The sequence below is a fragment of the Hyperolius riggenbachi genome, chromosome 12 (assembly GCF_040937935.1).
Source record: "Hyperolius riggenbachi isolate aHypRig1 chromosome 12, aHypRig1.pri, whole genome shotgun sequence".
In the NCBI taxonomy this organism is placed as follows: domain Eukaryota; kingdom Metazoa; phylum Chordata; class Amphibia; order Anura; family Hyperoliidae; genus Hyperolius; species Hyperolius riggenbachi.
In genome coordinates this window covers 86,518,517-86,534,308 of record NC_090657.1, presented here as the reverse complement: position 1 = coordinate 86,534,308, position 15,792 = coordinate 86,518,517, and the positions used below count along the sequence as shown (strand labels likewise).

At 43.6% G+C, this 15,792-nt stretch overlaps 1 protein-coding gene across 2 annotated transcripts in view; it reads left to right on the top strand.

The window, feature by feature from the left end:
* PSMC3IP (PSMC3 interacting protein) overlaps positions 1 to 15,792 on the top strand; it is a 45,518-nt gene that overhangs the window by 22,817 nt on the left and 6,909 nt on the right. For both annotated transcript variants that reach the window (XM_068262681.1, XM_068262682.1), the window contains exons 2-5: positions 1,845 to 1,945; positions 6,069 to 6,158; positions 6,244 to 6,355; positions 13,519 to 13,664. In XM_068262681.1, coding sequence (XP_068118782.1) covers positions 1,845 to 1,945; positions 6,069 to 6,158; positions 6,244 to 6,355; positions 13,519 to 13,664 — 449 coding nt within the window. The remainder of the gene's footprint in view (positions 1 to 1,844; positions 1,946 to 6,068; positions 6,159 to 6,243; positions 6,356 to 13,518; positions 13,665 to 15,792) is intronic.

Genomic DNA, 15,792 nt, shown 5'->3' with positions numbered 1-15,792 from the left:
TTTACTTTATTTGAAAAATGTCAGCACAGAAAGTTAAAAAAATCATTTTTTTGCCAAAATGCATGTCTTTTTTGATGAATATAATAAAAAGTAAAAATCGCAGGAGCAATCAAATAGCACCAAAAGAAAGCTTTATTAGTGACAAGAAAAGGAGCAAAAATTCATTAGGTGGTAGGTTGTATGAGCGAGCAATAAACCGTGAAAGCTGCAGTGGTCTGAATGGAAAAAAAGTGGCCGGTCCTTAAGGGGGGTAAAGCCCACGGTCCTCAAGTGGTTAAGCATGGTACATACGTAGACGTGGGACAAGCATACATAGGGCAACATTACAGTTTGTGCGTGCATTTAAGCAGAGCGTCGTATACAGTTAAGCATGGTACATACGTATAAACAATAAAAGCAAAAACAGAGAGCATTACAGCATACACGTACAGTTAACGTTAACGTAATTCTAACAGAGCATTACAGCATACACGTACAATTAACGTAATACAAACATAGCAAGACATACACTAATAGCAGGAACAGAAAAGAGTGGGACTGAAGGAGCAGCCTGAGAGCTGATATGAGCGCTGCCATTTTTGGCACTGGACGCTACACAGCGACACGCTCCCAACTAGACAGGTGCTATCGATTTGTCCACGAAATGTAGAGAGGAAGCTGGGGGGATAGAGAAAGAGAGAAGGGTTAGCTAGAGAGAGAATAAGGAAGGAGAACAAAGAAAGTGGGAGTGAGGCCCCTTGGGCAGTGCGGTGTGACTGGAAAGCGTCCCGTTTGGCTGGCTATGTCGCAGTGACGCGAGATGGAGCTGGTGGGTGCACGGGCTGACTCCTTACTTTAGGATACCACCAACTCCGATAAATTACATATAGCAATCTTATTGATTGAAAGTATGCAACATAAAAGGGATTTTAGCTCTGCCAAAGCTAGCCCTTGGTAGGGGTCCATGTAGAGGGTAGAAACAAAGACCGAGCCCCCCCTACAGTATCCCTTTAAGTTCCCATTTAATTGCAGTAAAATCACGGTAAAACCAACAGAATCGTGATTTTTTTTAAAAATTGCGATCACAGCGATTTTACTGTGATTTTAAAGCAAGTAAGTGGTAGAGTTTAAAAAAAAAAAAAAAAAAACACTGACAACGCTGTCGATCATAAAAGCGCTCTCAGTATGTCTCAGGCACACAAAAAAGCAAAGGAGACTCTTTCCTGGTAATCTTTGAAAAAAAAATAGGGCGAATGTAATAGGGGAAAAAAGGTATTTAAAAATGATTTGCAATATCTGGCATAACCTAGGTGATGCTTCTGTTTAATATTATGTCATTTGCCTGTTCCCACCTCACATACACGGTCATGCTGAGGGGAATTAGAGAAAATGTTTGAAGTGAAAATGGGCAAAACTAAATCTTCTCTCTATAAAGCCCATTTCCAGTGAAGAAATAAAAATGCTATTGAATAGCTTCATAGACGATGCTCCAATATTATGTTTTTTCCGTGTGAAATGGTGCTCTGCCAGATAAAAATGCTGTTTGAATTACATTTTTATCACATGACCCGAAGTACCAGAGTGGAGTGAGTCAGATTCTAGCTCTCTAGGTGTGGCTACTTCTGATGTCAGGATTGCATCATCTTAACTGTGCAGACTTCATAGAGGCTGGCACAAACCAAGTCTGGCTGAGAAGACTGCAGCTTGTAGCATAGCCGGTCAGTTCCTGGTGTCTGGGGTTCAAGACCAGCTACTTTTCAAAGTAACAAACCCTGCCACTGAATGCCTCTGCGCTTTTATTTTGAATCTGTGTACGTTTTGTGTTTAGAATATCTCACTTCAGTGCTTTGTTTTGCTTTTCACAGCCAGCAGCATTATTCTGAAATATCTCAACGATCAGAACAGACCATACAGCACGCAAGATGTGTTCAGCAACCTGCAGCGGGAGCATGGCCTGGGCAAAACGGTGAGTACACTGCCACAATAGCATGGAGGCTGCATGTGTAGCACGCGTTCCTTGCTGCTCTAGAGTTTCATGCTTCAATACTGTCTGATGGACACTGCATGGAGTTTGCATGTGTTTGGGTGGGTTATCTCCTACAAGGGAAAAAAAACATATACTGTAAGATTCATTTCCTGTAGACTGTGGTAAAAAAGAAATGTTAGGAGGGCAGTCCACTTATCAGATTTGTGCACATTTTTCCACATGTGGCGAACTGGCCATTGATTTGTACGACCCACTGGGGAAACGTACATCGTTCCTTCCCATTTCCTGTTTTTTGCCACGATTGAAAATCGGACAGCTTTGTTTTTTCCCGCACGATGCTCGCGTTTCTGCTTGCAATGTATTTCCCCGCAATCAGAAAGGTAGCAGATTCTCGTAAAACATGATCACAAATACAGAATAAGCACAGCGTGCCGCAGGGCTCCAAAACACCTGCGAAATTGCCAACTCAAGTGTTCTCCCAGTAGGGCCGGATTTACCATAAGGCACTGCAGCCACTTGCCTACAGGCGTCTGATGAAAAGGCGGCTCAGTTCCCTCTCTGAGCGCCTCCCTCTCTCCTTCTCCATGCAGAGTCCTGAGCAGAGTGTAAATGAGAGTTTACTCGCTCGGCTCTCAGCATTCCACTGAGATCCTCTCCCTTCAGTCAGGGGCACCACTAGCTACTTAATACTGAGGTTCCTCTTGCTACCTAATACTTGAAGGCACTTCTAGCTACTTAATAATGAGGATAGTTCTGGCTACCTAATGCTAAGGGACACATGTAGCTATGATGGGAAATGGAAGTAAGGAAGAAGTGACAGTTGGGCCAGCTAGCACACTAGTGGTGCAGTTTGGGGGTTTGTGGGTTCCTGGAGGTGCCAGGATGTCTGCCTATAGGCTCCTGTGAGGTAAACCCAGGCCTGTCTCCCGGCCTTGCTGTTAGCGTTGAGGTTTAGTCCCACCTAGAACTGAATGGCGGGAGTTCCGGTAATATGAGCCACAGCTGGCCAAAGTGGGTGTGCGCTGCAAATCCACATCAGTGCTAACCCAATAGAAAACACTGTGTTGGGGTGAATGTATATGAACTGTCTGATCCAGATTACAAATGTTATTCCATTTGAAAATTAACATCCAATGAAACTTCATGCAGATCTCCTTTTGAAGTGGACCTGAACTCAGAACATCCTCTGCTCTAAAAGATAAGCAATAGCATAATAACCCGCTAAAGAAAAACATGTCTTTGTTACACCTGGTAAAAATTCTGCAATAAATCTGCAGTGTGTCTACTTCCTGCTTTCATGGAAGCAGACATATTGTTAACATTCTGTTTACAAATTAGCTTCTCTGCCAAGGCAGACAGCTGAGGGATGAAATTACAACTTGCGATTAGACACAAGGGGGCATTAGACCGGCTAAACTCTCTAAACACATACAAGGTGCTTTTTTCTGTTTTCCTTCTGTCCTGTGCAAGAGTTCAGGTCCATTTTAAAAATGTCAGGGCATCATTCCTTCACACTTGCAACCAACTGCCCCCCTTTGTGGTTTGCTCACTAAGGCTGGATTTGCACTGTATTTAATGAAAAACTGATTTCATCCACTTTTCAGATCTGTTCAGTTCACTACCCGCTCGTCACTCTCCCGTATCTCTGCTCCTGCCGTCCATTAGGGGCTACGCTGCCACCATTCATACGGGGTCCTGCATGCTGGAAATGCCAGTATACTGATCCCAAGGCCCCAGCAGAAGCATCACAGGCTTTCATTGGTTTGCAGTAGACCAGTGGGAATCGTCCCTTCCCTAAGAGGATTTTCATTGGTCCACTACTCAGTGAACCAATAAGAATCCTTCCTGGGGAGTAATTATTCCCATTGGTCTACTGCAAACCAATGGGAGCCTGTGATGCTTCTGCTGGAGCTCTGGGATTGGTAAACTGGCATTTGTTCTGTGCAGGGACAGTAGCAGGCGAGTATCTTGTGAAACGCACTGGTAACAGTCTATTGAGAATAAACACCATCTGCTCTCTTAGACTAGCATTGATCCCGTTGAGTCCGGCCGATATGGAAAAATCGTGCTTGACCCATCCCTGTGTTCCACTTGTCAGAAAGCATCCTTTATGAACGGACTGAACAAATCTATTGCTTAACATAGGATCTGTTTGCATCCGCTCTGTTGCGCTCCGCTAAGCGTAATGCTTGTGCTGGCATTGTGAAAGGAGCCCAAGGCCGTTTCTGTAGAAGGTGGTGAATTTACTGTCAGCTGCTCCCATGCACCAGCCCGGCGCTTGCTAGTTCTCAGCAAGGGCAGTGGAGAGTCCTCTGTCATATTAAATGGAACCCGAGGTAACAGGGATATGAGGCTGCCATATTTATTTCCTTGTAAACTATGCCAGTTGCCTGGCAGCCCTGTTGATCTTCTGGCTTCAGTAATGTCTGAGTCAAAACCCTGGAACAAGCATATGGCTAATATAGTAAAACCTGAGTCAGAGTACCTGATCTGCTGCATGCTTGTTCAGGGTCTATGCCTAAAAGTATTAGAGGCACAGGATCGGGACATCCAGGCAACTGGTATTGTTTAAAAGAAACCTGATGTGTGAGACCTATGGAAGCTGCCATATTTATTTCCTTTTGAACAATACCAGTTGCCCGGCAGTGCTGCTGATCTTTCTGGTCAGTAGGGTCTAAATTGCATACCTGAAACTAGCATGCAGCCAATCTTGGCAGATTTGTCATAGATAACTAATATGCTGCATGCTTGTTCAAGGTCTATGGCTTAAAGTATTAGAGGCAGAGGATCATTAGGACAGCCAGGCAATGTGCATTATTTACAGTGAACCCAAGGTGAAAGTTATGTGAAGGCTTGTATATTTCCTTCTAAGCAATACCAGTTGCCTGGCAGCCCTGCTGACCCTCTGCCTCTAATACATTTATCCATAGCCCCTGAACAACCATGCAGCAGATGAGGTGTTTCTAACATTGTCAGAACTGACAAGATTAGCTACATGCTTGTTTCTGGTGTGATTGAGACACTACTGCAGCCAAATAGATCAGCAGGGCTGCCAGGCTACTAGTATTGTTTAAAAGGAAACCGATATGGCAGCCTCCATATCCCTCTCCCCTCGGGGTCCCTTTAAGGGCTCGTTTCCACTATTGCGGTGCGGAATCGCCTGGATTCCACCGCTGATGAAATCGCATGCGGATGCGATTCCCCATGCATTTTTTGCAGCGAATTCGCATAGGTGAGGGTATATGCAATTTTGACCATGTCACTGCCTGTGTGAATTTACATTGGTACCTATGCGAATTTGCATGCGAGTTCGCTGCAAAAAACGCATGGGGAAACCGCATGTGATTTCCTTATTAAATACATTGCATGCGATTCGCATGCATTCCACTCGCAGGCGAATTCTGCGGCTCTTTTGTGCGTTTTTTCACCGCTGAAAAAAACGCACCTCAACAACGCTACAGTGGAAACAGGCCCATCCACTTGCATTACATGTGCTAATCCGCCTGCGTTGGACGCATACGGATTCGCGATAGTGGAAACGAGCCCTAAGTCGCATCTGAGTGTGGATGTACTCCAGCCCAACGTGACGCAGTTGTTTGCTGCTGTGTAGCCACACTTCATGACAAACTGCCATTCAGCAGCATCAAACTGCAGCCAGAAGGCAACCTATGGCTGTCAGATGGGAAGCTGACATGCCTAACAATTGTCCTGGTCACAGGTGTCATCCAAAACAGAAATGGAGACACAGACTGTAGTGTTCTCCCCAGAATATTTTTCCAGCTGGGTGGTATAAAAAAGCAGCTGGCTGGGGCACGACGTGAGAATGCAGGGCTGGTGCAACTCTGCTTACAGCACAGGAGGAAGATGAGGAGGCCATCCAATGACAGCTGGGTGCTCGCCAAAATTAGCCAGGTGGAGTGCCAGGCCAAAAGAGCTGGTAGACAGACAGAAGCAAAATCCTTACAGGTTAAAGCTGTTCCATTGACAACCCAACAAAAAGTTCTGGCGTTTTGCTGTGAACGCCTGGTAGACACTGCTGTAGATCATGCCCTTGCCAGATTTCTATGGTGCTTATAATGGTACCTTACTCTCTTCATTTTAGGCCGTTGTCAAAGTGATGGAACAATTGGCTCAGCAGGAAAAGATAAAGGAGAAGGTTTATGGCAAGCAGAAAATCTACTTTGCAGACCAGGTGAGCGGGAGATACTGCTGTCCTGGTCAGTCATGTGATTTCCTCTGGAGATTGCCTGTAACTCTCTTCTCGTTGTGTAACACAGGAGCAGTTCCCCACCATTAGTGACCCGGAGCTCAAGCAATTGGATGCCCAGGTCTCCGAACTCAACAGCCAAGTGCAGAGTGCCCAGCTGAGCTGCCAACAGCTGGAAACAGGTGTGCAAAGGAGGAGTTCTCTGACTTCCTGTTTGAGGTCACACAGTGCAGCCATCCTAATCCCTGAGCTTCCTGACCTTTGTGTCCGGTCATATGCTGCTCTCTCTCTCCGATGTCTTCACTTGTTGTTTCGTGTCATTGCCCTTCATGGTCTCCAGACAGCCTTATGGCATCTCTACAAACTGTTATTAATAGATTTTTAATAGATAAATTTATCTGTAAAATAATTGCTAATTTTTAGAGTCTAGTGAAAATCTATTTAAAAAATCAAGGCCCTCTATATTGATGTCTAATTGTTCTGATGATCAAAAGCAGGACTTCGGAGTGGACGAGTCGGTGCAATTTTGGGTACCTGGAGTCGGTGATTTCATAAACTGATGAGTCTGATGATTTTTGTACCAACTCCACAGCCCTGATCAAAAGGCCATTCTTTCCTGAGATCTCATGACTGGAGCAGCATGAGATGAACGTCCACATCATTTCGTACTGTATCTAGAAATATCAAAATTGTTTGCCTTGTAGGGTGGAAATTGATAACTATCTGACAGTGATCAGCTGACATTTCGAGTCGTGCTTGGCTATCTTAAAGGGAACCTAAAGCCATATTTATTTCCTTTTTAGCAATACCAGTTGCCTGGCTATCCTGCTGATCCTCTGCCTCTAATACTTTTAGCCATAGACCTTGAACAAGCATGCAGCAGATCAGTTGTTTCTGACATTGTCAGATCTGACAAGATTAGCTGCATGCTTGTTTCTGGTGTTATTCAGACACTACTGCAGTCAAAAAGATTAGCAAGGCTGCCAGGCAACTAGTATCCTTTAAAAGGAAATAAAAATGACAGCCTCCATATCCCACTTACCTCGGGTGCCCTTTAAAAGTAGAATGTTTGGGGCTGGGATTTAATGAATGGGCTTCACTTTGAAGGTTCAGGGACCTCTAGTATGGCTGTATTTGATGTGCAGTGTCATTGCAGGTGTGGTTTCCTAGCTGTTGGGATGTGTATTACTCTGCTGGGAAACAGAGTGTAGGGGAGCGCTCATGTTAGGAGACTCGCTGTCATGGCACCACTCTGCCAGGGAAAAACAAAGAACGGGTTTGGGTCAGCACCACCAATGTCTAAAAGCTCTTTATTAGAAAATATGAAAATTTCATCGGGAACAGAGGTAGCCAGCTTGTTCAGCGATCTCCTGCTGTTTCGGGCTCTAAACCCTTTGTCAAGCTTTGCAGCTGTTCAAATACATCAAAAAAGCAATCTCCTCATATTTATATGAACTGGGAAGCACCCAGAACCAATAGGAGAGAAGAAGAAAAGAACCAACCAATCACAACAATGGAAATTGGAGCGGACCTGATGGGAAGATGCATGCTAAGTAAGAACGCCCCCGGGTGGTCTAACCCCACCCCAGGAGTGTCACAAAATACTGCCTAATACTGAGCACCAGTAAAGTGAGCTCACCAGCGTAAGTGGCCAATCCCTACAAAGTGCGGAACAAAGATGGTTGCTGAATGGAGCTACATGGACTCGCCCATGAGACTCCTTCCACTAGTAAAACCAGTGGCCAATGATAATCCTAGGTGGTGGTGAAAACTAGCCACCACCAGTTCCTCATCAGGTCCGCTCTGGTTTCCAGGGTTTCGATTAGTGAGACTTTTCTTCTTCTCTCCTATTGGTTGTGGGTGCTTTCAAGTAGGGATGGTCGGAAATGCTAAATTCCGATTCCGCGGAAAATCTGCTTTTCTGCCATTGCTGATTACCGATTTCGCTTTCCGCATACCGATGCGGATTTCCGCCGACTTTAACGATATTTTCAAAAACTACTACAACAGCAAAAAATAACATTTGTAAAGCGCTTTTCTCCCGTGGGACTCAAAGCGCATAAGCATGGCTCAGACCATCGTGCTACAGAGGAAGAATTTTATAAGTACGGAAATGCCAGGCTAAACAGGTGGCTTTTCAGTCTGGATTTGAATAGCTCCAGGGATGGTGCTGTCTTTCCTGGGTGTGGCAGGGAGTTCCAAAGAGTAGGGACAGCATGACAGAAGGCTCTATCTCCAGATTTTTTGAGGTGCACTCTGGGAGTGACCAAGTTTATAGAACTTGCTGATCTGAGGTTGTGAGAGGTGTGGTCCTTCATGTATCCAGGGCCCAGATTGTGCAGGGATTTGAATGTCAGCAGTCCAATCTTGAAGAGTATTCTCCATTCTACTGGTAGCCAGTGCAGTGAGCGAAGGATCGGTGTAATGTGACAGTGGCGAGGCTGGTTTGTTTGCAATCTGGCAGCAGCATTCTGCACTAATTGCAGGCAGAGCAGATCCTTGATTGGGAGGCCTGCATAAAGGGCATTGCAGTAGTTCAGCCGTGATGTGATGAAGGCGTTAACTAGGGTTGGAAGATCCTCTGGGGGAATCAGATGTTTAATCTTTGCAATGTTCTTCAGATGAAAGTAGGAAGATTTAACTACAGATGAAATTTGGTTTCTGAAACTCAATTCCCCATCGATTAGTACACCAAGGGTGCGCACAAGGTTGGAGCCGTTTGTCTGAATTCCCAATCCTGATTGGTGTTGCTTTAGGATAGAGCTCTTTTGATGGCGGGCACTGGCTTTGGACAAAAAGGACCTCAGTTTTGTCAGCATTCAGTTTCAACCAGTTATCATTCATCCATGCCTGTAGCTTAGCTATGCAAGAATGTATTTTTGGAGTAGGGTCTGTTTCACCAGGTTTGAAGGACAGGTATAGCTGTGTTTCATCGGCGTAGCAGTGATACGTCAGGCTATGTCGTTGGATAAGTGTACCGAGTGGCAACATGTTGCAAACAGCAGAAGGGATGGGATTGATCCTTGTGGCACTCTGAATTTTAGAGGTGCAGGGTTGGACATGATAGGTCCTAAGGATACTCTGTGTTCTGTCAGTCAGGAATGATCTGAACCACTGGAGGACTGATCCACTGATGCCACAGTACTCCTGCAGTCTGTTAAGCAGGATTTCATGGTCAACTGTATCAAAAGCCGCTGAGAGATCCAACAGGATTAGGATGGAGCATTCCCCTCTGTCCCTTGCAGATTGTTGCAGACTTGGATGAGGGCTGTTTCACAGCTGTGGTGTTAAAGCCAGATTGTAGAGGGTCCAGGATGTTGTTTACGGATAGCCTGGTTTCAAGTTGCAGATAGACAGCCTTTTCAATAACTTTACCTAAGAAGGGGAGGTTGGAGACAGGTCTGTAGCTGTTCATTGCTTCTGGATCCATGGAAGGTTTTTTAAGAAGGGGCTTGATGATTCCTTCTTTTAGAGAGGTAGGAAACCTCCCTGCTTGCAGAGAGCAATTTACTATTTTGTGAAATGCTGGACCAAGCAGGTCAGGGCATTTCAGCATATGTTTTTTTTTTTTTCAATTTTTATTTTTGAAGAAGATAACAGGGAAACAGGTACAGTAAAAGAACACTGAGCTCCCACACACGGGAGAATATAGCATAATTACATTATCATCACATTGGTTATTACATTCTCAATTAAAGAAAGGGAGAATGGTCACTTAAGTAGTTCCAGCGAAATTTTCTACAATCTCCTGCATAGTATTGAATATCATATCCATTGTACACATATTCCATTCATATTTGCCAGGATTCATCTACTTTGAAAATGTGATGTTGAACACATACATTGTGCGTAGGAGACCAGCGCCCTACAAAAAGAGGGAAGCATTCCCAAGAAGAGAAAGAGAAGGAAGGAGGAAGAGAGGAAGAAGGCGGGGGAAGGAAGGAAAGAAGAGAAGAGATCGGCTCCAGACCCACCCCCGGCCCCTACACAGACATCACCGGCCCCCGAGACCTGACCGTTATTGTATATGACGGAGTGGGAACTTAATCAGACTCCAAGTTAGATCCAGTCGTTGAGATATTGTCACACCATGGTGTCCAAATTTTGTAGAATCTTAATGGACAGTTGCGGTTTTTATGTTTAGTTGGTCCAGGGTCCAGGTCGCAGGTTGTCTGGCAGAGGCGATGGAGGATATCTGAGATCTCTTCCTCACTAATGCTTTTGAAGTCAGTCCAGGGTGTTAGGTTGTTCTTGCAACTATTTCCAGGAGTTGAATAAGTCTTAGGTGCTGTGGACTGAATGAGAGACCGAATAGAGGATACTTTGTCAGCAAAGTAGCAAGCAAATTTCTCACATAGCTCCTTTGAAGGAGTTATAGTAGGGTTTAGACAGGATGGGTTACAGAGTCTATCAACTGTGCGGAATAGTTGGGCTGGCCTGTTGGCGGCCTTTGCGATCTCCTGTGATGGGTAGGAGGATTTTTTCTTGGTGATCGCATTTTGGTAGCTTTCCAGGTGAGAGACAAGGGTGTGTTTATCTTTTGAATTCTGAGATTTTCGCCACTTCCTTTCTAGTCTGCGCACTTCTTTCTTTAGGTCCTTTAGTGAGCTGTCAAACCACCGTGCATGGTGAAGTGGTGTAGACCGTTTAATGCGAACTGGAGCAAGGGCGTCATAGGCAGATGACACTGCATGGTTGTATATCAGGACCATGGAGTCTGGGTCTGCGCAATGATCGGTTAATGCGTCGAAGTTGAGGATGTTCTGAACGTGCTGGGGTGAGACATCTTTCAAAGAATAGTATTTTATGAGTTCTTTCCCTCTGTTTTATCGCTGGTGCTGTCAGAGAGAAGTGGATGGTGTGCTCTTTTTTTGAAAAAAATGTTTCCTCTTGTTTCCACTCTTCTGATTAACATACCCTGGAAATTTGGTGTTTCTAAGGGTGCGTACAGACATGCGACTATAGTCGTTTGAAACGATCGTTACCGACGGCATTGCCCGACGATCGTTCGTAAAAAGTGCACAAACGATCATTAAAACGACCGACCAACGAGATATGTCGTTGGTAAAGAACGATCCATTCTGCCAGATCTTTTCCAACGACCATCGTTCAAAAAGTAATGTCTGTACAACGATCGGTCGTTGATCGTTCGTTCTCAAAGCTTTGCACATGCTCAAACGGTTCTTTTTGACACTTGTGTTTGAAATCAGTTTATACATCATGTTGCGCACGCAACGCTCGTTCCAAGATCGTTCGTACACGAACGATGTTCAAAGTAGCCTTTCTTCAAACGATCATCGGCCGATACCTCCTTTAACATCGTTCGTCGTTCAGAACGAACGATCGTTATCGTATGTCTGTACGTACCCTAAAGGTGGTCACACATCATACAATTTTTTAAATATCTGCTCAATTCAAGAATTGCAATCAATTTCTCTGACTGATTGTAACAGTTCAAAAATCTGACCAATGTACCACACACCTATGTTCAATGTTTCCCCAATTATGATAAAAATGATTGGAAACTGAGAAAATTGCTTGGGTGTATATATTAACCACTTAGCAACTTCTGCCGCGCTTTTCTACGTCCTTGTTTACAAACACCTAGAAACACATGTAAATATTTGGTTCTGTTTTCTATTTTAAGAAAACGGAGTACATATACCGTAGCACCATCTTGTGGCCAAAAAGTAAAACTATTTCCAGATACACCATTATTTACTTACCATAGAAAAATTAAATACATTTTTATTATTTTTGAAACTCCTTCACCCCTAACCCAAAATAAAATATTATCACCATACTTTGTACTAGGGACATAATTTAAACATTGTAATAACCGGGACAAATGGGCAAATAAAATGTCTGTTTTATCTACAATAGCACATTCTATTTTTAAACTACAATGGCTGAAAGCTGAGAAATAGTGATTTTTTTTTTTTTTTTAAATTTTTTTTTTTTTTTTTATTTTATTTTTTTTTAAATTTTTTTTTTTTACATTTTTTTTCTTCTTCTTCCCGGTCAAATGCATATAAAATATAATTATTAGCATAAAGTACTGCCCAAAGAAAGCCTGTTTTTTCCCGCAGAAAATAATGTATAGATCATTTCAGTGGGATAATTAGTGATACGGTTATTACCGAATAAATAGGAAGAGCTTTTGAAGGGGAAAAAATCTGTGGTAGAGAAGTGGTTAATAAACTGGCAATCTACCACACACCATTCAATTTTCATAAAAATTGATCTGAAAAATCCAGCACTCCCGATCAACTTTTATTGAATAAAAACGGGAAATCCAATCGGATTTCTTGCTCGAATGGAAAAAAAAGCGTTCAATGCTCAGGGAAATCCGATCTTATTTATCGAATTGCTGTAAAATCAGATAATTTTATTGTATTGTGTGTGGCCACCTTAACACCTATGGGGGCTTTGCTATTAACCACTAAAGTCGGCGGCCATTGACTGTAATGTAAAATGTGGAAAATCAGTATTACCGATATGCAGTAATTTTATGACAATCAGAAGACTCAGAATTAATAAACCAATCAGAGAATGGGGATTTAGGCCTCCTTTCCACGCACCAGTGGCAGTGAAATGCCTCTCAAACTCTATCAACTGCTCACTCCTGCCTAGTAACTGCTTGTTGCTGCATGCTAACTGCTTTCTTCTGCCTGGTAACCGCTTGCTGAGCACACAGCTCAACAGTTCGTGGAAAGGAGGCCTTAGGCGGACATTTCCGCAGTCTCTGATTGGCTTATTCATTCTGAGTCTTCTGATTGGCTTAAAATTACCGCATAGCTGGTAATGTGGATTTTAAGCATTTTACATTACAGTCAAAATCCGCCGACTTTAGCGGTTAATAGCAAAGCCTCAGTAGATCCTGGAAACAAATTTTCAGGGTATGTTAATCAGAAGTGTGGGAACAAGAGGTAAAAAAAAAAATTCAAAAAGACCTTGTAGTTTTTGAGAGAATCGTTAGTTGGCGGAAATCCGCCTAACACGCGTGTATTACCGATTTCCGCATTCCGATGCGGCAATTGCATTACCTCGGAATCCGAACGAGCATTCCTACTTTCAAGTTCATATAAATATGATATAAATATGAAATATTTTTTTAATGTATTTGCACAGCTACAGTGCTTCTTTTTTGATGTATTTATACAGCTTCAAGACGTGACAAAGGGCTTATCGCCCGAAACGGCAGGCTGTCGATTTGCAAACTTACTTTTTACTGTTTTACCTCTGTTTTTGATGGAGTTTTACATTTTTGAGTTCAATTCTTACTCCTGTCCAAAAGTTCATGTAATCACTATACTGTTGTGATACAAATCCTCACTTTTTACAGAGCTAAAAGAGTTGAATAGTTCAATGACCACTGAAGACATGATGAGAGAAATCAAAGACTTGAAGGAAGAATGTAGCAAATATCAGCAAAAGCTGGACAAGATGAAATCTGCAGCCAACCATGTCACGCCGGAAGAGAAGGAGAAGGTAATGGCCTCCTAAATAGCTCTAGTTAAAATGATGTACATGAGACTACTATTGCAGAAAATGTAACCATTTAAAATATGTACAAGAAATAGTAATCCCAGATTAAAATGTGCTATAAATTACGTTTATCCCATGTTCTTGTCACTTACAAAATGCAGTAAAAAGCTGACAAATCACGGGCTATTCCATCTCCTCATAAGAGATTCTCAGTTTTCTTGATTTTTCAAAAGCACTCTCTAAATGGTAGTGTGCAAATCAGTAGGCAGGCTGGCTAGGAAACAGGAAATGTGGGAGCCTTTTCAGCGGATTAGCGACCGGGGGGGGATGGTTAAGGTTAGGCGTGGGGTTGGGAACAGTTAAGGTTAGGGGTGGGCCGGTGAGCGCTTAAAGTTAGGCGTGATGGTGTGGTGATTAAGGTTAGGCGTCCAGCCGGGTGGTTAAGGTTAGGTAGAGTGAGGGTTCAGTGTGAGAATAAGGTTAGGTTTAGCTGTAGTAAAATATGAGTATCGATTACCGATATTTTACTATCGTCATTGGCACTGCAAGAGTAGGATATTGGTAAATTCACCAATATTCTTCTATTGGTTAATTTTTGGCACCCATATTTCCAGTTGCCCTTTTTTCATACGTTCTTTCCAGTGACTGCTTTTGTGAACAACAGAGGCGATACTGAGAATCCCCCATGAGGAGATGAACTAGTCCAAAAACCTGTCAGTTCTGTCAGAACTTTTACTGCTTACTTTAGGTGACTGCAACATAGGCAAGTCCTTTATAGGGCATTTTATTCTGGAACAAATGTACATCCCATATGTATGTATTTTTACAATTTTTCGCGATAGTGGACCTTTAATGACAATATGTCTGTTTATATCTATAACTGCACACTGTTCCCTGTGATTGTTGCTTCTCTGGGCTCTGTAATGCCTGATATCATGCCATGTACACTGCAAACCCCTCCAAGTACTTTTCTACACTCAAGGATTTTATATTATGAGAGAGGCCTCCAGTTCTACTTTGTTAAAGTGGATTCGAGATGAAAAACTAACTATAACAAGTAACTTGTCTATATCTCTTATCTAAAGTTTAAATCTAGCTGCAAACAGCTTCAACAGTTTATGATTATTTATTCCTGTGATACGAGGGCAGCCATGTTCTGTTTGTTACATTGTCACAAGCTGAGGGCTGGAGATGCTATCAGCTTGCCTGTGTGTAACTGAAATCTCTGGCTAGTAACCTCCTCCTCCTCCATCTGCCCAGACTGAGCTCCTATAAGCCCTTGCTACAGTGCCAAGGCACTGTGAAAAGCTGTGGGCGAGGCTTTATTAGTTTATAGGGCATAAGAGTATTAAAACAAAAAGTATTTGGCTTGAGGAATGCCCTATAATCTATATGTAGGGAACACAATTATGCAATGAGTAAAAGTTTATCTCGGATCCACTTTAAAGGGAGCCGGCCTGGCCAGGTCAGGTGAGCCACCGGAGAAGACCGGGAGCCTCGAGCGGCATCGAGGGCACGTCCTGCCTGCCACGTGCTGGAGGAAGCCCCAGATAAGTGGATTAGCATTTTTATTTTTTTTTAACTAACTCCGTGGACCCTCCCTTTAAAGAGAACCCGAAGTGGGTTTGAAGAATATTATCTGCATACAGAGGCTGGATCGGCCTATACAGCCCAGCCTCTGTTGCTATCCCAAACCCCCCTAAGGTCCCCCTGCACTCTGCAATCCCTCATAAATCACAGCCATGCTGCTGACAAACAGCTTGTCAGAGCTGGCTGTGTTTATCTCTATAGTGTCAGTCTGCTGCTCTCCCCGCCTCCTGCAGAACTCCAGTCCCCGCCTGCATCCCTTCCCTCCCTGCTGATTGGAGGGAAGGGACGGGGGCAGGGACCGGAGCTATGCAGGAGGCGGGGAAGCAGCTGAGACTGACACTACAGATGTAAACACAGCCTCACAGCACGGCTGTGATTTATGAGGGATTGCAGAGTGCAGGAGGACCTTAGTGGGGTTTGGGATAGCAACAGAGGCTGGGCTGTATAGGCAGATCCAGCCTCTGTATGCAGATAACATTCTTTAAACACACCTCGGGTTCTCTTTAAACAGATTGTACAGTTGCATTCATGCACCCCCTAG